This window comes from Oncorhynchus clarkii, chromosome 24, assembly GCF_045791955.1.
Source record: "Oncorhynchus clarkii lewisi isolate Uvic-CL-2024 chromosome 24, UVic_Ocla_1.0, whole genome shotgun sequence".
Lineage (NCBI taxonomy): Eukaryota > Metazoa > Chordata > Actinopteri > Salmoniformes > Salmonidae > Oncorhynchus > Oncorhynchus clarkii.
Window position 1 is genome coordinate 43,199,786 of NC_092170.1, and position 26,699 is coordinate 43,226,484.

A 26,699-nucleotide genomic window follows, 5' to 3' on the forward strand; every position below is an offset into this window, starting at 1 on the left:
GCTAGTCAGCCAGTCAGTCAACCAGCCAGTTAGCCAGCCAGCCAGCTAGTCAGCCAGTCAGTCAGTCAACTAGCCAGTTAGTCAGCCAGCCAGCCAGTCAGTCAGTCAGCCAGTCAGTCAGTCAACTAGCCAGTTAGCCAGCCAGCCAGTCAGGCAGTCAACTAGCCAGTTAGCCAGCCAGCCAGCCAGCCAGCCAGTCAGTCAGTCAGCCAGTCAGTCAACTAGCCAGTTAGCCAGCTAGCCAGTCACTCAGCTAGTCAGTCAGTCAACTAGCCAGTTAGCCAGCCAGCCAGTCAGTCAACTAGCCAGTTAATCAGCCAGCCAGCCACTCAGCCAGTCAACTAGCCAGTTAGCCAGCCAACCAGTCAGTCAGTCAACTAGCCAGTTAGCCAGCCAGTCAGCCAGTCAGTTAGCTAGCCAGTTAGCCAGCTAGCCAGTCACTCAGCTAGTCAGTCAGTCAACTAGCCAGTTAGCCAGCCAGCCAGTCAGTCAACTAGCCAGTTAATCAGCCAGCCAGCCACTCAGCCAGTCAACTAGCCAGTTAGCCAGCCAACCAGTCAGTCAGTCAACTAGCCAGTTAGCCAGCCAGCCAGTCAGTCAGTCAACTAGCCAGTTAGCCAGCCAGCCAGCCAGCCACTCAGTCAGTCAACTATCCAGTTAGCCAGCCAGCCAGTCAGTCAATCAGTCAGCCAGTCAGTAAGTCTGCTAGCCGTTTAGTCAGTCAGTTAAAGCAGTCAGTCAGTTAGCCAGTCAGTCAGTCAATATGTGTGTTTGAGGTGGACTACATTGCTTGGACTGGGAATCATTGATCTACAAAGCACATTGCATCCCAAATTACTACTCATTACATGATCCAGATTATACAATATTTGCAGAGCCTAACTGAGACTGATTCCCCTTAAACAATGTAATTTTATTTGACCAACAAACAACTAAATGGATTAACACTGCAGGAAGGTTCATTTAAATTGAGCCATTGATTTAAAAAAACAAACAAATCTGTTTGTTAAAGACATGCTCAGGTACTTTGGCGACTAGTCATTTTTTATTTGTTTTAACTTCCCTCTTTGGGCTGGATGTGTCAATGTGTCGTTCATACATCAATCATCTATGAGCAGAATTACTGTCTTAACTCAATTAGAAGCTGTGCGGAGCAATTTTCCCTCACGTGGGTCCAGCCCCCTAGAAATCCGATGAACCCTTGCCATTTAAGTGACAGCTTCTTGCCATTTAAGTGACAGCTTCTTGCGATTTAAGTGACAGCTTCTTGCCATTTAAGTGACAGCGAGCAAGAGAGAGAGAGCAATGTTAAATAGTACGCGGTTTTCAGGGACCATTTTGGCTTGTGAGCTATACGTTCAGTACTGGCTGAAAGGCATACAAAAGTAGCAGAGAATGTCTTTAACAAGTTCATGTCCTCTCTTACCTGCCTGTCTCTCTCTCTCTCTCTGTCCACTCCTGTGTCCTGTCTTACCTGCCTGTCTCTCTCTCTCTCTCTCTGTCCACTCCTGTGTCCTGTCTTACCTGCCTCTCTCTCTCTCTCTCTCTCTCTCTGTCCACTCCTGTGTCCTGTCTTACCTGCCTGTCTCTCTCTCTCTGTCCACTCCTGCGTCCTGTCTTACCTGCCTCTCTCTCTCTCTCTGTCCACTCCTGTGTCCTGTCTTACCTGCCTGTCTCTCTCTTTCTGTCCACTCCTGTGTCCTGTCTTACCTGCCTGTCTCTCTCTCTCTCTCTCTGTCCACTCCTGTGTCCTGTCTTACCTGCCTGTCTCTCTCTCTCTCTCTCTCTCTGTCCACTCCTGTGTCCTGTCTTACCTGCCTGTCTCTCTCTCTCTGTCCACTCCTGCGTCCTGTCTTACCTGCCTCTCTCTCTCTCTCTGTCCACTCCTGTGTCCTGTCTTACCTGCCTGTCTCTCTCTCTCTGTCCACTCCTGTGTCCTGTCTTACCTGCCTGTCTCTCTCTGTCTCTCTGTCCACTCCTGTGTCCTGTCTTACCTGCCTGTCTCTCTCTCTCTCTCTGTCCACTCCTGTGTCCTGTCTTACCTGCCTGTCTCTCTCTCTGTCCACTCCTGTGTCCTGTCTTACCTGCCTGTCTCTCTCTCTGTCCACTCCTGTGTCCTGTCTTACCTGCCTGTCTCTCTCTCTGTCCACTCCTGTGTCCTGTCCTTTCCTGCTCTGCGTCAGTTCCTGGACTACCGTAGCTACGTGGTGCGTGGCTCTGTGAGGGACAACCCATCCCTGGAGCGCAGTGTCATGATGTGTAATGGGGTGTCTCAGTGGGTCCAGCTGATGATTCTGAGCAGACACACTGCACAGCAGAGAGCCCAGGTCTTCACCAAGTTCCTACACGTAGCCCAGGTAACCTAGAAACACACACACACACACACACACACACACACACACACACACACACACACACACACACACACACACACACACACACACACACACACACACACACAAACCACTCAGCAGAGAGAAACATTTGAGTAATCAAAGTGACAGACAGCGACACATCTCTTGGCTGCATCTAGCTGATCTAGGGTGTGATCATTAGTCCAACAGTTGGAGAAATTCAGGTGTGTTGATCACTGTTTTGCTCAGTTTGCTTCTGTTTAGGAGATGTTTTTCAACAGAATCGGTAGAATGAATACACCCCTGATCACACCCAAACACAGTTCACTTTCATAGAAGCCACATACTGATCCCTTTGCTCGTTGTAGAATTCCTTCTCCCATCTACGTGCTCTCCTCCTCTCACCGTTTCCCTTCGCTTGAGGACTTCAGTGAACACCACATCAGCTGTCTGTGACCAGACAAAAAAAACAAACACTTTCCTCATAACCACTAACCACTACACACAGCCTACATCGTTGTCACCATATTAGCTACTAGCTACTATAACTATAACTGCTACTATCATGGAGTACAGTGTACAGTCAGCAAACAGTTTAGCAATTACCCCGGGGGCAATAAATTAATAAAACCAAAAGCTTACCTTGACTTGGAAGAATTCCAGTGTTGGATAGCCATAGCCAGCTAGCTAACATAGCATCCCTCTCTGTGGGATAGCCATAGCCAGCTAGCTAACATAGCATCCCTCTCTATGGGATAGCCATAGCCAGCTAGCTAACATAGCAACCCTCCCTGTTTGAGCTGGGTGTTTGAGTAGGCTAAACTAGCTAGCTGTTCAACTATTGTCTTTCTCTCTCTTTGAGTCAACTATTTACCACATTTTATGCACTGCAGTGCTAGCTAGTTGTAGCTTATGCTTTCAGTACTAGATTCATTCTCTGATCCTTTGATTGGGTGCTACAAGAGCTCTGATAGGTTGGAGGACATCCTCCAGACGTTTCCATAATTACTGTGTAAGTCTATGGAAGGGGGTGAGAACCATGAGCCTCCTAGGTTTTGTATTGAAGTCAATGTACCCCAGAGGAGGACGGAAGCTAGCTGTCCTCCGGCTACACCATGGTGCTACCTTGTGCTGTTGAGGCTATTGTAGACCTTCATTACAAAACAGTGGGTTTTAATCAATTATTTGGTGACGTGAATACATTTAGTATAGTTTTATCTAAAAAGGATAACTTGAAAATGTAGACTATTTTTTTACATTTTTTATTCACTGAGGATGGTCCTCCCCTTCCTCCTCTGGTGTCTGCTGACATAAGTTCCCTTTTCTTTAGAATCCAGAAGCACTTCCTGAAATGACAAATACATTTATTTTCTCCCTCCCCCTGTAGAGGCTGCATGCGCTGCAGAACTTCAACACTCTGATGGCGGTGACGGGGGGTCTGTGTCACAGCTCCATCTCTCGTCTGAAGGACACCGCCAGTCTGCTACCCCCTGACGTCACTAAGGTCAGCCTTAACCCTAACCTAGCTGATGGGATCCTTAGCTGTGATAGGCCCTAACACTAATCTAGCTGATGGGATCCTTAGCTGTGATAGGCCCTAACCCTAACCTAGCTGATGGGATCCTTAGCTGTGATAGGCCCTAACCCTAACCTAGCTGATGGGATCCTTAGCTGTGATAGGCCCTAACCCTAACCTAGCTGATGGGATCCTTAGCTGTGATAGGCCCTAACCCTAATCTAGCTGATGGGATCCTTAGCTGTGATAGGCCCTAACCCTAACTTAGCTGATGGGATCCTTAGCTGTGATAGGCCCTAACCCTAACCTAGCTGATGGGATCCTTAGCTGTGATAGGCCCTAACCCTAACCTAGCTGATGGGATCCTTAGCTGTGATAGGCCCTTGATAACAGGCTAATATGTCACATGTATCCATAAGCAGCAGATGTTCTAGCTACCATTACGTTGTAATACATTTCTTGGTGTTCTAAATATTTTCTAAATTCAAACCTCCCAGTGGCAGTTGGTGACGTTTAAGATGAGGGAGGACTAATATATATTTTTATGAGCATGGCCTTATTATTTCTATTACAGCGTATTGGATGATTGATGATTGTGTGTGTGGATGATTGTCATTCATATTCCATTCATCCAGGTCATCGGTAGGTTTAAGCTACTACGTGAGCCTCCTAGGTTTTGCATTGAAGTCAATGTACCCCAGAGGAGGACGGAAACTAGCTGTCCTCCTTTATTTGTTGAGGCTACTGTAGACATTGCAAAACAGTGTGTTGTAATAAAATATTTGGATGACGTGAATATATTTTAGTATATTTTTTTATCTAAAAAGGACAAACTTTTTTTCATGTTACACTACTTTTTATTTTTTTTATAAAAATCCACTGAAACCTTCCCCCTAAAGCACCATGGGTGTTCAGAGGAAACCGACGACATCCATGTAGGAAGTAATCTCCTTTTTTACCTCCTCCTCTTCCTCTCCAGGCCCTGAGCGAGATGACAGAGCTGCTGTCGTCCTCCAGTAACTATAGTAACTACCGACGGGTGTACAGTGAGTGTTCAGGGTTTAAAGTGCCTATCCTGGGGGTCCACTTGAAGGACCTGATCTCCCTGAACGAGGCCCTGCCAGACTACCTGGAGGAGCAGAAGATTAACCTGGGCAAACTGCAGCATCTCTACTCTAACATCTCTGACCTGCTGTCGGTACACTCCTGCTCTCCTCCGTTTGAAGCCAACAAAGATCTGCTGCATCTACTTACCGTGAGATATTTATATTGTATCTTTATTTAGTTCAATTTTTTTGACCAGGTTTAGTTGACTGAGAACACGTTCTCATTTACAGCAACGACCTGGGGAATAGTTACAGGGGAGAGGAGGGGGGGGGGTGAATGAGACAATTGTAAACTGGGGATGATTAGGTGACCGTGATGGTTTGAGGGCCAGAATGGGGAATTTAGCCAAGGACACAGGGGGTTAACACCCCCTACTCTTACGATAAGTGCCATGGGATCTTTAATGACCTCAGAGAGTCAGGACACCCGTTGAACGTCCCATCCGAAAGACGGCACCCTGCACTGGGCAGTGTCCCCAATCACTGCCCTGGGGCATTGGGATATTTTTTTAATTTGTTCAAATCTTTATTTATAACCAGGCTAGAATACCTTTTTCTCAAATGGAATTGATTTAGTTTTTATCGGTTTCTGGGTTTCTGTACAGCACTTTGAGATATCAGCTGATGTACGAAGGGCTATATACAGTGCCTTGCGAAAGTATTCGGCCCCCTTGAACTTTGCGACCTTTTGCCACATTTCAGGCTTCAAACATAAAGATATAAAACTGTATTTTTTTTTGTGAAGAATCAACAACAAGTGGGACACAATCATGAAGTGGAACGACATTTATTGGATATTTCAAACTTTTTTAACAAATCAAAAACTGAAAAATTGGGCGTGCAAAATTATTCAGCCCCTTTACTTTCAGTGCAGCAAACTCTCTCCAGAAGTTCAGTGAGGATCTCTGAATGATCCAATGTTGACTTAAATGACTAATGATGATAAATACAATCCACCTGTGTGTAATCAAGTCTCCGTATAAATGCACCTGCACTGTGATAGTCTCAGAGGTCCGTTAAAAGCGCAGAGAGCATCATGAAGAACAAGGAACACACCAGGCAGGTCCGAGATACTGTTGTGAAGAAGTTTAAAGCCGGATTTGGATACAAAAAGATTTCCCAAGCTTTAAACATCCCAAGGAGCACTGTGCAAGCGATAATATTGAAATGGAAGGAGTATCAGACCACTGCAAATCTACCAAGACCTGGCCGTCCCTCTAAACTTTCAGCTCATACAAGGAGAAGACTGATCAGAGATGCAGCCAAGAGGCCCATGATCACTCTGGATGAACTGCAGAGATCTACAGCTGAGGTGGGAGACTGTCCATAGGACAACAATCAGTCGTATATTGCACAAATCTGGCCTTTATGGAAGAGTGGCAAGAAGAAAGCCATTTCTTAAAGATATCCATAAAAAGTGTTGTTTAAAGTTTGCCACGAGCCACCTGGGAGACACACCAAACATGTGGAAGAAGGTGCTCTGGTCAGATGAAACCAAAATTGAACTTTTTGGCAACAATGCAAAACGTTATGTTTGGCGTAAAAGCAACACAGCCAAATACAGGACCATTCTGGAAGAAAACCTGATGGAGTCTGCAAAAGACCTGAGACTGGGACGGAGATTTGTCTTCCAACAAGACAATGATCCAAAACATAAAGCAAAATCTACAATGGAATGGTTCAAAAATAAACATATCCAGGTGTTAGAATGGCCAAGTCAAAGTCCAGACCTGAATCCAATCGAGAATCTGTGGAAAGAACTGAAAACTGCTGTTCACAAATGCTCTCCATCCAACCTCACTGAGCTCGAGCTGTTTTGCAAGGAGGAATGGGAAAAAATTTCAGTCTCTCGATGTGCAAAACTGATAGAGACATACCCCAAGCGACTTACAGCTGTAATCGCAGCAAAAGGTGGCGCTACAAAGTATTAACTTAAGGGGGCTGAATAATTTTGCACTCCCAATTTTTCAGTTTTTGATTTGATAAAAAAGTTTGAAATATCCAATAAATGTCGTTCCACTTCATGATTGTGTCCCACTTGTTGTTGATTCTTCACAAAAAAATACAGTTTTATATCTTTCTGTTTGAAGCCTGAAATGTGGCAAAAGGTCGCAAAGTTCAAGGGGGCCGAATACTTTCGCAAGGCACTGTAAAAAAAAAAAAATGATTTGGTTATAGGGCTCCGTTTAGTGGTATGGATACTGTGAAAAGCTATTACTAAAGTAGATGTATTGAGAGACACAGTAGACCTCTTGAATGTATAGTCACCCCCCCCCCCCCTCCTCTCCCCCCCAGCTGTCTCTGGATCTTTACTACACAGAAGATGAGATCTATGAGCTGTCCTACACCAAGGAACCCAAGAACCCTAAGACACAGGTCAGTACTGGACACCTAAAAACATTATATATCAGTGGGGCAAAAAAGTATTTAGTCAGCCACTAATTGCGCAAGTTCTCCCACTTAAAAAGATGAGAGAGGCCTGTAATTTTCAAATTATTTTTCACCATAATTTGCAAATAAATTCATAAAAAATCCTACAATGTGATTTTCTGGATTTTTTTTCTCATTTTGTCTGTCATAGTTGAAGTGTACCTATGATGAAAATTACAGGCCTCTCATCTTTTTAAGTGGGAGAACTTGCACAATTGGTGGCTGACTAAATACTTTTTCCCCCCACTGTATGTCCGATCTAGTTGCGAGGAAGTAAATGGGCTTGTTCCACATTGCAGCCGACAACACACGTGACTGCCGGCTGACCGATCAACGAATCACCTTGTATCATAAATAACTACTCAATTATTATTTTGTAGATCAGTCAGTCACCATTTACCCACAATGCATCATGGGATTGATGCTCTCGAACACAATCAATGATTGTACTCTTCGGGAAAAGGGGGGGGGGGGGGGTGAAATCTCTAGAGTCGTGTGCCAGCCTCATCAACTTCTTCCTAGGTCATTAGACACAGGGGCTGTCGAATCAAATCAAAATTATACTTGTCATAAGCGCCGAATACAACGTGTGTAGACCTTTACAGAGGAAGTGCTTAGAGAGACTAGTGTCACTCACTGTGCTCTGTCTCTTACTGCTGACATGCAGTTTATCAACGTTATCTGTTACCATCATCCTGCCTCCCTTCTTCCTGACCTCTGACTTTACACGCTGAGCTCACTGCATCATCCTGTGGGTGGAGGCTACATCAAAGTTAACCACAAAAAGACTGAGCCCTTGACAAAGGCTTGTGATGTGGTAGGTGTTTTAACGTGTGCAGTCTTTCATGCCTCCTCCCTCCTTTCCTCTCCTCTCCCTTCCTCTCCCTTCCCCTCCCCCCTTAGCCTGTAGCACCTGTCAAATCCCCAGTTGTAGCAGAGTGGGGGTCAGGGGTGACTCCGAGGCTGGACCCAGACACCATCTCTAAACACGTCAAACAGATGGTGGATGTGAGTATCTGTCTGTCTGTCTGTCTGCTGGTCTCTCTCTCTCTCCTCTCTGTCTGTCTGTCTGTCTGTCTGCCTGCTGGTCTCTCTCTCTCTCCTCTCTGTCTGTCTGTCTGTCTGCTGGTCTCTCTGTCTGTCTGTCTGTCCTCAGCGACACTCGGGCTCTTTCTAAATGTATCTCTCCTGATTTCTCACATCCTATCTCCCCACTTCTCAAAACACAATGAAGAAGAAGGTCAGAGGAGAGAGGAGCTTCTTCTTTTCAATATGGTTGCGAAGGAGGCAAGGAGATAGGATGCAAGGAATCAAGTAGAGTTGAATTGGGATAGAACTGTGAGATGTGTTGCCTGTCTGTGTGTGAGTCTTTTTTCATTTTCTCATTACTGTGCAGTCTAAAGCAGAACTACCCCCCCTTGCTCTACCACAACACAAAGTTAACATCATGTACTTTATCTGTCGTACCCATAGAGATGTGTAGAGATCCCAACGTTGATTCTGTCCCATCATGGTGTCTGTGAGCCCACGTTCAGCACCATCTCCATTTTAAAGTAGTCCATTTTCTTCTAAATTTGACGTTTTGAAAAAAAAAAAAAAAAGTGTAAAGCTATTATTGGTGATTGACGTCACAACTTGCAGTGCTGGAGTCTTAAACCAAATCGTGTGTGTCATTTAATTGTGACCACTAGATGGCGGTGATTTTCATTTACGAACCAATGATGAAGGTGAATAAAGATATCACAGTAATACTCCACTCACTACTTGTAGCTGTACAGTCAGTTTGTTTGTGTTGTTGGTCTTGGCTAGCTTAATGCTCCTGTCGTTAGCTAGCTAGCACTCAGTCACTTACGTGGCTGCTAGCATCGTCAGGAAAAGAGGCTTAATGCTCCTGTCGTTAGCTAGCTAGCATCGTCATGAAAAGAGGCTTAATGCTCCTGTCGTTAGCTAGCTAGCACTCAGTCACTTACGTGGCTGCTAGCATCGTCATGAAAAGAGGCTTAATGCTCCTGTCGTTAGCTAGCTAGCACTCAGTCACTTACGTGGCTGCTAGCATCGTCATGAAAAGAGGCTTAATGCTCCTGTCGTTAGCTAGCTAGCACTCAGTCACTTACGTGGCTGCTAGCATCGTCATGAAAAGAGGCTTAATGCTCCTGTCGTTAGCTAGCTAGCACTCAGTCACTTACGTGGCTGCTAGCATCGTCATGAAAAGAGGCTTGAGGGAAGCACTACAATATGACATTTTTCTACATTGAACAAAAAATATAAAAAGTAACATGCAAAGTGTTGGTTCCATGTTTCTTGATCTGAAATAAAAGATCCCAGAAATGTTCCATACTGCACAAAAAAGCTTATTTCTCTCAAATGTTGTGCACAAATTTGTTTACATCCCTGTTACTGAGCATTTCTCCTTCGTCAAGATAATCCATCCGCCTGACAGGTGTGGCATATCAAGAAGCTGATTAAACAGCATGATCATTACACAGGTGCACCTTGTGCTGGGGCCACTCTAAAATGTGCAGTTTTGTCACACAACACAAGGCCACAGATGACTCAAGTCTTGAGGGAGCGTGCTGACTGCAGGAAGGTCCACCAGAGCTGTTACCAGATAATTGAATGATCATTTCTCTACCATAAGCCGCCGTTTGCTGATGTCAATGTTGTGAACAGACTGCCTCTTGGTGGCGGTGGGGTTATGGTAAGGGCAGGCAGGCCCATTGTCGTGCCATTCATCTACCGCCATCACCTCATGTTTCAGCATGATCATGCACGGCACCATGTCACAAGGATCTGTGCACAAATTCTGAATGCTGAAACTTTCCCAGTTCTTCCATGGCCTGCATACTCACCAGACATGTCACCCACTGAGCATGTTTGGGATGCTCTGGATCGACGTGTATGACAGCGTGTTCCAGTTCACACCAATATCCAGCAACTTCACACAGCCGTTGAAGAGGAGTGGCGACAACATTCCACAGGCCACAATCAACAGCCTGATCAACTCTATGTGAAGGAGATGTGTCACGCTGCATGAGACAAATGGTGGTCACACCAGATACTGACTGGTTTTCTGATTCACACCCCTACTTTTTTTTTTAAGGTATCTGTGACCAACAGATACAGTGCCTTGCGAAAGTATTCGGCCCCCTTGAACTTTGCAACCTTTTGCCACATTTCAGGCTTCAAACATAAAGATATAAAACTGTATTTTTTTGTGAAGAATCAACAACAAGTGGGACACAATCATGAAGTGGAACGACATTTATTGGATATTTCAAACTTTTTTAACAAATCAAAACTGAAAAATTGGCCGTGCAAAATTATTCAGCCCCTTTACTTTCAGTGCAGCAAACTCTCTCCAGAAGTTCAGTGAGGATCTCTGAATGATCCAATGTTGACCTAAATGACTAATGATGACAAATACAATCCACCTGTGTGTAATCAAGTCTCCGTATAAATGCACCTGCACTGTGATAGTCTCAGAGGTCCGTTAAAAGCGCAGAGAGCATCATGAAGAACAAGGAACACACCAGGCAGGTCCGAGATACTGTTGTGAAGAAGTTTAAAGCCTGATTTGGATACAAAAAGATTTCCCAAGCTTTAAACATCCCAAGGAGCACTGTGCAAGCGATAATATTGAAATGGAAGGAGTATCAGACCACTGCAAATCTACCAAGACCTGGCCGTCCCCCTAAACTTTCAGCTCATACAAGGAGAAGACTGATCAGAGATGCAGCCAAGAGGCCCATGACCACTCTGGATGAACTGCAGAGATCTACAGCTGAGGTGGGAGACTCTGTCCATAGGACAACAATCAGTCGTATATTGCACAAATCTGGCCTTTATGGAAGAGTGGCAAGAAGAAATCCATTTCTTAAAGATATCCATAAAAAGTGTCGTTTAAAGTTTGCCACAAGCCACCTGGGAAACACACCAAACATGTGGAAGAAGGTGCTCTGGTCAGATGAAACCAAAATTGAACTTTTTGGCAACAATGCAAAACGTTATGTTTGGCGTAAAAGCAACACAGCTGAACACACCATCCCCACTGTCAAACATGGTGGTGGCAGCATCATGGTTTGGGCCTGCTTTTCTTCAGCAGGGACAGGGAAGATGGTTAAAATTGATGGGAAGATGGATGGAGCCAAATACAGGACCATTCTGGAAGAAAACCTGATGGAGTCTGCAAAAGACCTGAGACTGGGACGGAGATTTGTCTTCCAACAAGACAATGATCCAAAACATAAAGCAAAATCTACAATGGAATGGTTCAAAAATAAACATATCCAGGTGTTAGAATGGCCAAGTCAAAGTCCAGACCTGAATCCAATCGAGAATCTGTGGAAAGAACTGAAAACTGCTGTTCACAAATGCTCTCCATCCAACCTCACTGAGCTCGAGCTGTTTTGCAAGGAGGAATGGGAAAAAATGTCAGTCTCTCGATGTGCAAAACTGATAGAGACATACCCCAAGCGACTTACAGCTGTAATCGCAGCAAAAGGTGGCGCTACAAAGTATTAACTTAAGGGGGCTGAATCATTTTGCACGCCCAATTTTTCAGTTTTTGATTTGTTAAAAAAGTTTGAAATATCCAATAAATGTCGTTCCACTTCATGATTGTGTCCCACTTGTTGTTGATTCTTCACAAAAAAATACAGTTTTATATCTTTATGTTTGAAGCCTGAAATGTGGCAAAAGGTCGCAAAGTTCAAGGGGGCCGAATACTTTCGCAAGGCACTGTATCTTTAATGTCATTTTTTTATTGACTAAAACAAGAAGACAACAAGAAAAATTGCATTTTGAAAAGGGGCAAGTTTTTTTGTTGCTGTGAGCCAACGGTAACCTAGGTAACCACATGTTGTTTTCCCCCCCCACAGTTCTATCTAATACCGACCGGGACTATTTTTGAACATGGTTCAATGCAACGATAAATCAGCTAGGCAGCATCTTGGTGCTAAAATTGGAATCATGTGGGTTGAGCAAGTACTATTTGAGAAGGTTCCGGTCATACACATTTCCTAGGTGGAAAAGGGTCTGGATGGATATTGTCGGAAACAAACCCCCACCTCACAACACGTGTGACCCCAAACTGTTGACACTACAGAGAAAAAAGAATTGCAGTTTTAAAATGTACTTCCTACCACAGAGTGAAGGTAAAAATGTAGCCGTTTTAAAGCTAATTTCCTGCAATTCCACACACTTATTTGTTGTTATATGATACTAGTTGTCAAACCTCAACCAAATTCTTTAAATATATATACAGTGCATTCGGAAAGTATTCAGACCCCTTGACTTTTTCCACATTTTGTTACGTTACAGCCTTATTCTAAAATGGATGAAATAAAAAAGTATTCCTCATCAATCTACACACAATACCACATAATGACATCACAATACCCCATAATGACATCACAACATAATGACATCACAATACCCCATAATGACATCACAATACCCCATAATGACATACCACATAATGACATCACAATACCCCATAATGACATACCACATAATGACATCACAATACCCCATAATGACATCACAATACCACATAATGACATCACAATACTCCGTAATGACATCACAATACCACATAATGGCATCACAATACCCCATAATGACATCACAATACCACATAATGACATCACAATACTCCGTAATGACATCACACTACCACATAATGACATCACAATACCACATAATGACATCACAATACCCCATAATGACATCACAATACCACATAATGACATCACAATACTCCGTAATGACATCACAATACCACATAATGACATCACAATACCACATAATGACATCACAATACCACATAATGACGTCACAATACCCCATAATGACATCACAATACCACATAATGACATCACAATACCACATAATGACATCACAATACCACATAATGACATCACAATACTCCGTAATGACATCACAATACCACATAATGACATCACAATACCACATAATGACATCACAATACTCCGTAATGACATCACAATACCACATAATGACATCACAATACCACATAATGACATCACAATACCACATAATGACATCACAATACCCCATAATGACATCACAATACCACATAATGACATCACAATACCCCATAATGACATCACAATACCACATAATGACATCACAATACTCCGTAATGACATCACAATACCCATAATGACATCACAAAACCCCATAATGACACCACAATACCACATAATGACATCACAATACCACATAATGACATCACAATACCACATAATGACATCACAATACTCCGTAATGACATCACAATACCACATAATGACATCACAATACCACATAATGACATCACAATACTCCGTAATGACATCACAATACCACATAATGACATCACAATACCACATAATGACATCACAATACCACATAATGACATCACAATACCCCATAATGACATCACAATACCACATAATGACATCACAATACCCCATAATGACATCACAATACCCCATAATGACATCACAATAACCCATAATGACATCACAATACCCCATAATGACATCACTTGATTGGAGTACACCTGTGGTAAATTCAATTGATTGGACATGATTTGGAAAGGCACACACCTGTCTATATAAGGTCCCACAGTTGACAGTGCATGTCAGAGCAAAAACCAAGCCATGAGGTCGTAGAGCCCCGAGCCAGAATTGTGTTGAGCCACAGATCTGGGGAAGGGTACCAAAACATTTCTGCAACATTGAAGGTCTCCAAGAACACAGTGGCCTCCATAATTCTGAAATGGAAGAAGTTTGGAACCACCAAGACTCTTCCTAGAGCTAGCTGCCTGAGCAGTTTACTGAGCAGTCGGAGGAGAAGGGCCTTGGTCAGGGAGGTGACCAAGAACACTCCTCAGTAAAAGGCACATGACAGCCCGCTTGAAGTTTGCCAAAAGGCACCTAAAGGACTCTCAGACCATGAGAAACAAGATTCTCTGGTCTGATGAAACCAAGATTAAACTCTTTGGCCTGAATGCCAAGCGTCACAGGAGGAAACCTGACACCATCCCTACGGTGAAGCATGGTGGTGGCAGCATCATACTGTGGGGATGTTTTTCAGCGGCAGGGACTGGGAGACTAGTCAGGATCGAGGGAAAGATGAACGGAGCAAAGTACAGAGAGATCCTTGATGGAAATCTGCTCCAGAGCGCTCAGGACCTCAGACTGGGGCGAAGGTTCACCTTCTATCAGGACAATGACCCTAAGCACACAGCCAAGACAACGCAGGAGTGGCTTCAGGACAAGTCTCTGAATGTCCTTGGGTGGCCCAGCCAGAGTCCAGATTTTAACCCGATCGAACATCTCTGGAGAGACCTGAAAATAGCTGTGCAGCGACACTCCCCATCCAACCTGACAGAGCTTGAGAGGATCTGCAGATGTAACTGATGTGAAATGACTAGCTTAGTTAGCGGTGGTGCGTGCTAAATCGGTGACGTCACTTGTTCTGAGACCTTGAAGTAGTGGTTCCCCTTGCTCTGCAAGGGCTGTGGCTTTTGTGGAGCGATGGGTAACGATGCTTCGTGGGAGGCTGTTGTCGATGTGTGCTGAGTGTCCCTGGTTCGAGCCCAGGTAGGGGCGAGGAGAAGGACGGAAGCTTTACTGTTACACAGAGAAGAATGGGAGAAACTCCCCAAATTCAGGTGTGCCAAGCTTGTAGCGTCATACCCAAGAAGACTCGAGTCTGTAATCGCTGCCAAGGATGCTTCAACAAAGTATTGAGTAAAGGGTCTGAATACTTTTGTAAATGTCATATTTCCGTTTTTATTTTTATAAATTTGCTAAAATTATTTTTAAAAATATACTGTTTTTGCTTTGTCATTATGGGGTACTGTGTGTAGATTGATGAGGGGAAAAAACAATTGAATCCGTTTTAGAATAAGGCTGTAACGTAACAAAATGTGGAAAAGGTCAAGGGGTCTGAATACTTTCTGAATGCAGTGTATATCTATTATTTGTTGTTTAATTGGGATCCATGGTCCGTGTTGACCCTGTTCTGGGTCCGTGGTCCGTGTTGACCCTGTTCTGGGTCCGTGTTGACCCTGTTCTGGGTCCGTGTTGAACCTGTTCTGGGTCCATGGTCCGTGTTGACCCTGTTCTGGGTCCGTGTTGACCCTGTTCTGGGTCCGTGTTGACCCTGTTCTTGGTCCGTGGTCCGTGTTGAACCTGTTCTGGGTCCATGGTCCGCGTTGACCCTGTTCTGGGTCCGTGTTGACCCTGTTCTGGGTCCGTGTTGACCCTGGTCTGGGTCCGTGTTGACCCTGTTCTGGGTCCGTATTGACCCTGTTCTGGGTCTGGATCCAGCCCGCAGTACGTTTATTGAGTTTAACTGTTCTAATGCTGATACAAAAAAAATAGCAACAGAGAAATATACAATACGACGAACTTAGCAAACGTGGCATTTGTGGTAAGTGCATGGAGGCCGCCATCTTAACTGAACTTTCGCTATTTGAAGAAGACACTGCTCTGATCGTTGACTGATCGCTCCCCAAAAACCCATAGAAATCCCCACCTAGTTTACTACTTTAAAATGGTGGAAGCCCTCTATGGCAACGTCCATGCAAAAAAAAACATATTATTTCCAAGTAGAGATCTCTATACATCTCTATGGTCGTACGTACCACAGAATGAACATAACGTCTGTGCTGACCTCTGCAGTCCATCATGAAGAACTACGACCTGAACCAGGATGGGTACATCTCTCTGGAGGACTTTAAGAAGATAGCAGCTAACTTCCCCTTCTCCTTCTGCAACAATGACAGTGACAGGTGAGAGAGAGTGAGAGAGAGAATGAGAGAATGAGAGAGAGAGTGAGAGAGATCCTGTGCCACAGATGGATGTGTGAACTCTCATCTTAAGAACATTCTGTCTCTAGATTTAACAATCTGTCACTCTCTTTCTCCTCCCATCCCTCCCTCCTCTCCTCCCATCCCTCCCTCTCTCCTCTTCCATCCCTCCCTCCTTCCCTCTCTCCTCCCATCCCTCCCTCCTCCCATCCTCCCTCTCTCCTCCCATCCCTTCCCTCTCTCTCTCTCTCCTCCCATCCCATCCCTCCCTCTCTCCTCCCATTCCTCCCTCTCTTGTCCCATCCCATCCCTCCCTCTCTCCTCTCCTCCCATCCCTCCCTCCCTCCCTCCTCCCATCCCTTCCTCTCTCCTCCCTCCCTCCCTCCTCCCATCCCTCCCTCCCTCCCCCATCCCATCCCTCCCTCCCTCCTCTCATCCCTCCCTCTCTCATCCCATCCCTCTCTCTCTCCTCCCATCCCATCCCTCTCTCCTCTCCCTCTCTCCTCCCATCCCTCCCTCTCTCCTCCCATCCCTCTCTCTCTCCTCCCATCCCTTCCAGAGAGGGGGAGATCAGTCATCAGCAGATCAACTCCTACTTCATGAGGGGGATGTCCGTATGTGCCAAACTAGGATACAACTTCAAGAACGTTCACAACTTCCACGAGACCACGTACAAGCGACCCACCTTCTGTGACACTTGTGGAGGCTTTGTGGGTATTGCATTGAGCTGGATGTTGTTAAAACTGTGATTTGGCTGAGATTCACTAACCATCTAATCCATGCTCTGTTGTGTCCTCTCTGTCGTGTCCTCTCTGTCGTGTCCTCTCTGCTGTGTCCTCTCTGTTGTGTCCTCTGTGTTGTGTCCTCTCTGCTGTGTCCTTTCTGTCGTGCCCTCTGTTGTGTCCTCTCTGCTGTGTCCTCTCTGTTGTAGCTGTGGGGAGTCATCAAGCAGGGCTTCCACTGTCGAGGTAAGATATCTCATCTAAGGTTCTCACAACAGCAACACTCACATTATGATGTCACAGTACCTTAGAACAATGGTTCCCAAACAAATGGGTCGGGGGGGGGGGGGGGGGTCCCTTTTCTTTTTAAAGGAACTCAGGCTGACTTTAAACTTACTCTCTTGAAAGTTGTAATAGTAGAAGTTACAATTTCTAAATATGGGTAGTGTATCATCAGTTCCTCTTGTCATGTTAGTCTTTACAAACCTCAGAGAGATATTTATAACATGAAATGTCCAGGTCAACCAGCCCAGGTCAACTGAAGTTTTTTTTGAAGCACAAAGATGTTGTAGTAATGTTTGATTTACTTAAATATCACATGAATACACATTAGACATGGCAAAATGCCTGTTACTCTCTCTCTCTCTCTTTCTCTCTCTCTCCCTCCCCCCTCCCTCCCCATCAGACTGTGGGGTAAACTGTCACAGACACTGCCAGGACCTGTGTGGGATGCAGTGTGTGAAGAGAGACAGGGTGTATGCTGGGTCATGTCCCTCCACCCCTGCCTCAGCCCTCACTCCTGTCCCAGACCTCCTGACCAAGGCGAACAGCTGGAGTAAGGCACACTCTATCACATCACCCTACTGCTAGTGACTGTCACTCTATCACATCACCCTACTGCTAGTGACTGGCTCTATCACATCACCCTACTGCTAGTGACTGGCTCTATCACATCACCCTACTGCTAGTGACTGGCTCTATCACATCACCCTACTGCTAGTAACTGTCACTCTATCACATCACCCTACTGCTAGTGACTGGCTCTATCACATCACCCTACTGCTAGTGACTGTCACTATCACATCACCCTACTGCTAGTGACTGTCACTCTATCACACCACCCTACTGCTAGTGACTGTCACTCTATCACACCACCCTACTGCTAGTGACTGTCACTATCACATCACCCTACTGCTAGTGACTGTCACTCTATCACATCACCCTACTGCTAGTGACTGGCTCTATCACATCACCCTACTGCTAGTGACTGTCACTATCACATCACCCTACTGCTAGTGACTGCCACTCTATCACATCACCCTACTGCTAGTGACTGGCTCTATCACACCACCCTACTGCTAGTGACTGTCACTCTATCACATCACCCTACTGCTAGTGACTGGCTCTATCACATCACCCTAATGCTAGTGACTGTCACTCTATCACATCACCCTACTGCTAGTGACTGGCTCTATCACATCACCCTACTGCTAGTGACTGGCTCTATCACATCACCCTACTGCTAGTGACTGGCTCTATCACATCACCCTACTGCTAGTGACTGGCTCTATCACACCACCCTACTGCTAGTGACTGTCACTCTATCACATCACCCTACTGCTAGTGACTGGCTCTATCACATCACCCTAATGCTAGTGACTGTCACTCTATCACATCACCCTACTGCTAGTGACTGGCTCTATCACATCACCCTACTGCTAGTGACTGGCTCTATCACATCACCCTACTGCTAGTGACTGGCTCTATCACATCACCCTACTGCTAGTGGCTGTCACTCTATCACATCACCCTACTGCCAGTGACTGGCTCTATCACATCACCCTACTGCTAGTGACTGGCTCTATCACATCACCCTACTGCTAGTGACTGGCTCTATCACATCACCCTACTGCTAGTGACTGGCTCTATCACACCACCCTACTGCTAGTGACTGTCACTCTATCACATCACCCTACTGCTAGTGACTGTAACTCTATCACATCACCCTACTGCTAGTGACTGGCTCTATCACATCAACCTACTGCTAGTGACTGTCACTCTATCACATCAATCTACAGTGACTGTCACTCTGTCACATCAACCTACTGCTAGTGACTGTCACTCTATCACATCAATCTACAGTGACTGTCACTCTATCACATCACCCTACTGCTAGTGACTGGCTCTATCACATCACCCTACTGCTAGTGACTGTCACTCTATCACATCACCCTACTGCTAGTGACTGGCTCTATCACATCACCCTACTGCTAGTGACTGTCATTCTATCACATCACCCTACTGCTAGTGACTGTCACTCTATCACATCACCCTACTGCTAGTGACTGGCTCTATCACATCACCCTACTGCTAGTGGCTGTCACTCTATCACATCACCCTACTGCTAGTGACTGGCTCTATCACATCACCATACTGCTAGTGACTGGCTCTATCACATCACCCTACTGCTAGTGACTGGCTCTATCACATCACCCTACTGCTAGTGACTGGCTCTATCACATCACCCTACTGCTAGTGACTGGCTCTAACACACCACCCTACTGCTAGTGACTGTCACTCTATCACATCACCCTACTGCTAGTGACTGTCACTCTATCACATCACCCTACTGCTAGTGACTGGCTCTATCGCATCACCCTACTGCTAGTGACTGTCACTCTATCACATCAATCTACAGTGACTGTCACTCTATCACATCAACCTACTGCTAGTGACTGTCACTCCATCACATCAATCTACAGTGACTGTCACTCTATCACATCAATCTACAGTGACTGTCACTCTATCACATCACCCTACTGCTAGTGACTGGCTCTATCACATAACCCTACTGCTAGTGACTGCCTCTATCACATCACCCTACTGCTAGTGACTGGCTCTATCACATCACCCTACTGCTAGTGACTGTCTCTCTATCACATCACCCTACTGCTAGTGACTGGCTCTATCACATCACCCTACAGTGACTGTCACTATATCACATCAACCTACAGTGACTGTCACTATCACATCAACCTACAGTGACTGTCACTATCACATCGACCTACAGTGACTGTCACTTTATCACATCAACCTACAGTGACTGTCACTCTATCACATCACCCTACAGTGACTGTCACTCTATCACATCAACCTACAGTGACTGTCACTCTATCACATCAACCTACAGTGACTGTCACTCTATCACATCAACCTACAGTGACTGTCACTATATCACATCAACCTACTGCTAGTGACTGGCTCTATCACATCAAACTACTGCTAGTGACTGTCTCTCTATCACACCACCCTACTGCTAGTGACTGTCACTCTATCACATCAATCTACAGTGACTGTCACTCTATCCCATCACCCTACAGTGACTGTCACTCTATCACATCACCCTACAGTGATTGTCACTCTATCACATCACCCTACAGTGACTGTCACATCAACCTACAGTGACTGTCATATCAATCTACAGTGACTGTCACCCTATCACATCACCCTACAGTGACTGTCACATCAATCTACAGTGACTGTCACATCAACCTACAGTGACTGTCACTCTATCACATCAATCTACAGTGACTATCATATCAACCTACAGTGACTGTCACTATAACATCAACCTACAGTGACTGTCACTCTATCACATCAACCTACAGTGACAGACACTCTATCACATCAACCTACAGTGACTGTCACTCTATCACATTAACCTACAGTGACTGACACTCTATCACATCGACCTACAGTGACTGTCACATCAACCTACAGTGACTGTCACTTTATCACATAAACCTACAGTGACTGTCACTATCACATCAACCTACAGTGACTGTCACTCTATCACATCAACCTACAGTGACTGTCACTATATCACATCAACCTACAGTGACTGTCACTCTATCACATCAACCTACAATGACCGTCACTGTCACATCAACCTACAGTGACTGTCCATATATATCAAATCAACCTACTGCTACAGTGACTGTCACTATCACATCAACCTACTGCTACAGTGACTGTCACCATCACATCAACCTACTGCAACAGTGACTGTCACTATCACATCAACCTACAGTGACTGTCACTATATCACATCAACCTACAGTGACTGTCACTCTATCACATCAACCTACAGTGACCGTCACTGTCACATCAACCTACAGTGACTGTCCATATATATCACATCAACCTACTGCTACAGTGACTGTCACTATCACATCAACCTACTGCTACAGTGACTGTCACTAACACATCAACCTACAGTGACTGTGACATCAACCTACAGTGACTGTCACATCAACCTACTGCTACAGTGACTGTCACTATCACATCAACCTACTGCTACAGTGACTGTCACTATCACATTAACCTAGTGCTACAGTGACTGTCACTATCACATTAACCTACTGCTACAGTGACTGTCACTATCACATCAACCTACTGCTACAGTGACTGTCACTAACACATCAACCTACTGCTACAGTGACTGTCACTATCACATTAACCTACTGCTACAGTGACTGTCACTAACACATCAACCTACTGCTACAGTGACTGTCACTATCACATCAACCTACTGCTACAGTGACTGTCACTAACACATTAACCTAGTGCTACAGTGACTGTCACTAACACATTAACCTACAGTGACTGTCACTATCACATTAACCTACTGCTACAGTGACTGTCACTATCACATTAACCTACTGCTACAGTGACTGTCACTATCACATTAACCTACTGCTACAGTGACTGTCACTATCACATTAACCTACTGCTACAGTGACTGTCACTATCACATCAACCTACTGCTACAGTGACTGTCACTAACACATCAACCTACTGCTACAGTGACTGTCACTATCACATTAACCTACTGCTACAGTGACTGTCACATCAACCTACTGCTACAGTGACTGTCACTAACACATCAACCTACTGCTACAGTGACTGTCACTATCACATTAACCTACTGCTACAGTGACTGTCACATCAACCTACTGCTACAGTGACTGTCACTATCACATTAACCTACTGCTACAGTGACTGTCACTAACACATTAACCTACTGCTACAGTGACTGTCACTAACACATCAACCTACAGTGACTGTCACATCAACCTACTGCTACAGTGACTGACTGGTTGATTGTTATATTCCCTAGAATAATAATGAGGTACTGTTGTGTTTATCCAAACAGGTTCGTCGGAAGACAACACCTTTGTTTTCCCCGGGGGTAACAGTAATTGGGGTAACAACCGTAATAGGAGGGACCTGGACCGGTCCACTCTGGGTAACAGGGGTGACTCTGCGCTCTCAGACCGGTCCACCCAGACAGACCCGGGGTTGTGGATGCCTGTGAGTGTGGACAAGAAGGGAAAACAGCAAGTTCTCCCTATAGAGAGAGACAGGGTAAGACCTGTAGTCAACACCAAATCAGACACAGCTCAGGTTTTTACAGGGTAAGACCTGTAGTCAACACCAAATCAGACACAGCTCAGGTTTTTACAGGGTAAGACCTGTAGTCAACACCAAATCAGACACAGCTCAGGTTTTTAAATTAACTATTTCACATGACCCTGTCTGTCTGAAACAGCCTGACCCTGTCTGTCTGAAACAGCCTGACCCTGTCTGTCTGAAACAGCCTGACCCTGTCTGTCTGAAACAGCCTGACCCTGTCTGTCTGAAACAGCCTGACCCTGTCTGCCTGACTGTGTCTGTCTGAAACAGCTGGACTCTGTATGTCTGAAACAGCCTGACCCTGTCTGTCTGACCCTGTCTGCCTGAAACGGTCTGCACTCTCCCTCCCCCCCAGGGCTGTGTTGTGACGCTTCCCCCTCCCTCCCCCCAGGGCTGTGTTGTTTCCCCCCCCCAGGGCTGTGTTGTGACTCTCCACCCACCCTCCCTCCCCCCAGGGCTGTGTTGTCTCCCCCCCTTCCTCCCCCCCCAGGTCTGTGTTATGACATCCCGCAGGGCTGTGTTGTTTCCCCCCCCCCCCCCCCCCCCCCCACCCCCAGGTCTGTGTTGTAACTCTCCACCCTCCCCCCAGGGCTGTGTTGTGACTCTCCACCCTCCCTCCCTCCCCCAGGGCTGTGTTGTCTCTCCCCCCCCCCAGGTCTGTTGTCCCCCCCCCCCCTCAGGTCTGTGTTGCGACTCCCCACCCTCCCTCCCCCCAGGGCTGTGTTGTGACTCTCCACCCTCCCTCCCTCCCCCAGGGCTGTGTTGTCTCCCCCCCCCCCCCCAGGTCTGTTGTCCCCCCCCCCCTCAGGTCTGTGTTGTGACTCTCCACCCCCCCTCCCCCCAGGGCTGTGTTGTCTCCCCCCTCCCAGGGCTGTGTTGTGACTCTCCACCCTCCCTCCCCCCCCCAGGGCTGTGTTGTGAAGCCCCAGAGATTCCTTGGCTCCTCCATGCCTGCCTCCTTCCTGCAGGAGAAGATGGAGGAACTCAACTTGATCAGAGATAAGAGCAGAGAACCCGACTGAGCTGGGACACTGGATACCCACGGACACACACACACACACACACACACACACACAAACGGACGGACACACACAGACGCGCGCACACATACGGACAGACACACACAAACTCATACACACCCAGACATCAAATAAACTGGGTTTGTGTGGGCTGTGTTTGAGCCAATGGGTTTGTTTCTCAATATGCATCCTACCGTGCTCCACACTCATGCTCCAAGTGAATTCTCTTCAGGACGTTCTCCCGAGTGAATTCTCCTCAGGACGTTCTCCCGAGTGAATTCTCTTCAGGACGTTCTCCCGAGTGCTTTCTCCTCAGGACGTTCTCCCGAGTGAATTCTCTTCAGGACGTTCTCCCGAGTGAATTCTCTTCAGGACGTTCTCCCGAGTGAATTCTCTTCATGACGTTCTCCCGAGTGAATTCTCTTGAGGTTGAGAGTGTGGAGAACACATAAAACTTTCCATTTGAGAAGCACTTCCCCCTACTGTATTACCTCACACTGCACCTCCCCATTCACCGACCCTCCTTCCAGCCAGGACAATGACGACAACAGACGAAGATATACACAAAGCTAACTTTTACTTCATAATTATCAGCTAGATATATGTGAATAGTTGTAATCTAGCTAGCCAACAGAAACGAATGTCATGCAAGGTACAGTCGATGTCAATTCTTTGTGGGTAGCTAGCTAACATTTTTTTCCCCGTGGCTAGCCAGTTAGCCCTATTGATTTACTATGGACTTAACCCATTCCTTCTTCTAGCCAGGACAATGGCAATAGAGACGATATATACACGAAGCAAATGTTTTACTTCATATCTATGAGCTAGCTATATGCTTGCTGTTTGGGGTTTTAGGCTGGGTTTCTGTACAGAACTTTGTGACATCAGCTGATGTAAGAATGGCTTTATAAATACGTTTATTTTGATTGATTGCTATATGTTTACTGTAATAATGTAGCTAACCAGGTAGAATAACAGGCAAAAAAACGACATAAACCAATGTTATCCAAGGTAGATATCAATTCTTCGTGAGCAGCAAGCTAACAATTATTTGTGGCTCTCTGGCTAGCTAACAGCAGTAGTTAGCCAGTTAGCTCTATTGACTTTACAATGGGCTTACGACCTACGCACACTACAGTGGGTACTGTAGGAAGGTAACCATGCCAAAACGGGCTGTATTTATTAACGTAGCAAGATAAAATATTGTAGTCAGGCAAAGTATATGATTAGCTAACATTTAAATTCCCAAGTCGCGTTGTATTTTTCGCTTCAGCTCAAGCAATGGCCGCCATTAATTTTAATCAAAATTTGTGTAATTTTGTATGTTGTGTTTTTGTAATCATATTTCTTTGCATACTTTCTGTTGAAGCTTACGTCGATGCATGCTAAAAAAAAAATATGTACGAATGGAACACGCATTCGAAAAGTACCCTCAATGCACTGTTTCGTATACTTTGATTTGGGACTCAACCCTGCGACCCTCCCGTGCTACAATATGCCACGGTATTATGGATTCTGATAAACACCCATTGATGTAACCACTTTTCCTGATCATTTTCGAGTAGAGTTCATGTAAAAAAAAAAAATGTTTTCCTGTGACTTCTACAATCTATTTTGGTTTTCTAAATATATACAGTGTATTCTAACTGTTATGTGACGTATAATGTATTTTTTTTCCATTTCTGAACATTCTTGAACGTTCTGTGGTGCTAAGCTCTTTTCTTCAACACCAGGGGTTGAATCCCAAATGGTACCCTATTCCCTATATAGGGCACTACTTTGATCACTACTAGATCCCTGGTCAAAAAGGTATTTAAAAAAAAAATAATAATAATAATTCGACAAGTCAGTTAAAAGATAAATTCTTATTTTCAATGACGGTCTAGGAACAGTGGGGTTAACTGGTCTAGGAACAGTGGGGTTAACTGGTCTAGGAACAGTGGGGTTAACTGGTCTAGGAACAGTGGGGTTAACTGGTCTATGAACAGTGTGGTTAACTGGTCTAGGAACAGTGGGGTTAACTGGTCTAGGAACAGTGGGTTAACTGGTCTAGGAACAGTGGGGTTAACTGGTCTAGGAACAGTGGGGTTAACTGGTCTAGGAACAGTGGGGTTAACTGGTCTAGGAACAGTGGGGTTAACTGGTCTAGGAACAGTGGGGTTAACTGGTCTAGGAACAGTGGGTTAACTGGTCTAGGAACAGTGGGTTAACTGGCCTAGGAACAGTGGGGTTAACTGGTCTAGGAACAGTGGGTTAACTGGTCTAGGAACAGTGGGGTTAACTGGTCTAGGAACAGTGGGGTTAACTGGTCTAGGAACAGTGGGGTTAACTGGTCTAGGAACAGTGGGGTTTACTGCCTTGTTCAGGGGAAGAACGTCAAATTTTTTTACCTTGTCAGCTCGAGGTTCGCTCTTGCAACCTTTCGGTTACTGGTCCCACACTCTAACCACTAGGCTACCCTGCCACACCAAGGTAGTGCACTATATAGGCAATAGGGTGCCATAGTGGACAGGGCCGTGGAGATGGACCTCCCAAGACTGCCTTAAAATCTTATACAACAAGCTACCCGGTAAGAATGACGGGACATGATTATACTAATGTCAGTAGTACAATGCAACACCTCTCTGTCCCTTCCACCTCCACCAAATACACACGGCCTTTATCAAAGCTTCTGCTGGACTGCATCCGTGAAACTACAGTAACGTTTCCAACCCTGTGATGTGATGATCGTTGTTGTACTGTTGTAATTATGTTCATATTCTGGCATCTCTGCTAATCTCAGTTTAGGGTGTCAGTGTGGTTTTTTGTTTTTTTTGTTTAAAGGAAATTTGAGGTGGGACTACAGGTAAATGATATGTTATTGTCAAGGCCTACTGTACTGAGTCTATACTGGGGTCCCAAATGGCACTCTATGCCCTATAGCGGACTATTACCTGGTCTGGAAGACTTGACCCTAGGCAACACAGTGACTAGGGTCTGTTTTCAATGATAGACTTACGTCAATGGGGGGGGGCTTTTGACCAGAGTCCTACTGTGTTTGGCTGGTAGGTAAGTCTTGAAAACCAGACCCTAGGCAACACAGTGACTTGGGTCTGGTTTCAACAATGGTTTATTTTGGCATTGAGGAACTACATCACTGGGGGGGGGGGGGGGTGGGATTTCTAGGGACCAAACAAACCACAAGACAGACAGACATGAGGCTAGAACGTCGCAAAAGTTTAGTGAAGGTAGTTGTGAAGGTAGTTGATGCAAA

At 45.4% G+C, this 26,699-nt stretch overlaps 1 protein-coding gene across 1 annotated transcript in view; it reads left to right on the forward strand.

Annotated features, from left to right (window-relative positions):
* LOC139382941 (RAS guanyl-releasing protein 1-like) overlaps nt 1-25,098 on the forward strand; it is a 49,239-nt gene extending 24,141 nt beyond the window's left edge. Inside the window, exons 8-18 of the mRNA XM_071127217.1 lie at nt 2,184-2,357; nt 3,742-3,858; nt 4,850-5,125; nt 7,272-7,352; nt 8,310-8,414; nt 16,103-16,212; nt 16,790-16,940; nt 17,162-17,198; nt 17,638-17,787; nt 22,168-22,379; nt 23,336-25,098. Coding sequence (XP_070983318.1) covers nt 2,184-2,357; nt 3,742-3,858; nt 4,850-5,125; nt 7,272-7,352; nt 8,310-8,414; nt 16,103-16,212; nt 16,790-16,940; nt 17,162-17,198; nt 17,638-17,787; nt 22,168-22,379; nt 23,336-23,449 — 1,527 coding nt within the window. The 3' untranslated portion in view covers nt 23,450-25,098. The remainder of the gene's footprint in view (nt 1-2,183; nt 2,358-3,741; nt 3,859-4,849; nt 5,126-7,271; nt 7,353-8,309; nt 8,415-16,102; nt 16,213-16,789; nt 16,941-17,161; nt 17,199-17,637; nt 17,788-22,167; nt 22,380-23,335) is intronic.
* Nucleotides 25,099-26,699: the final 1,601 nt, after the last annotated feature.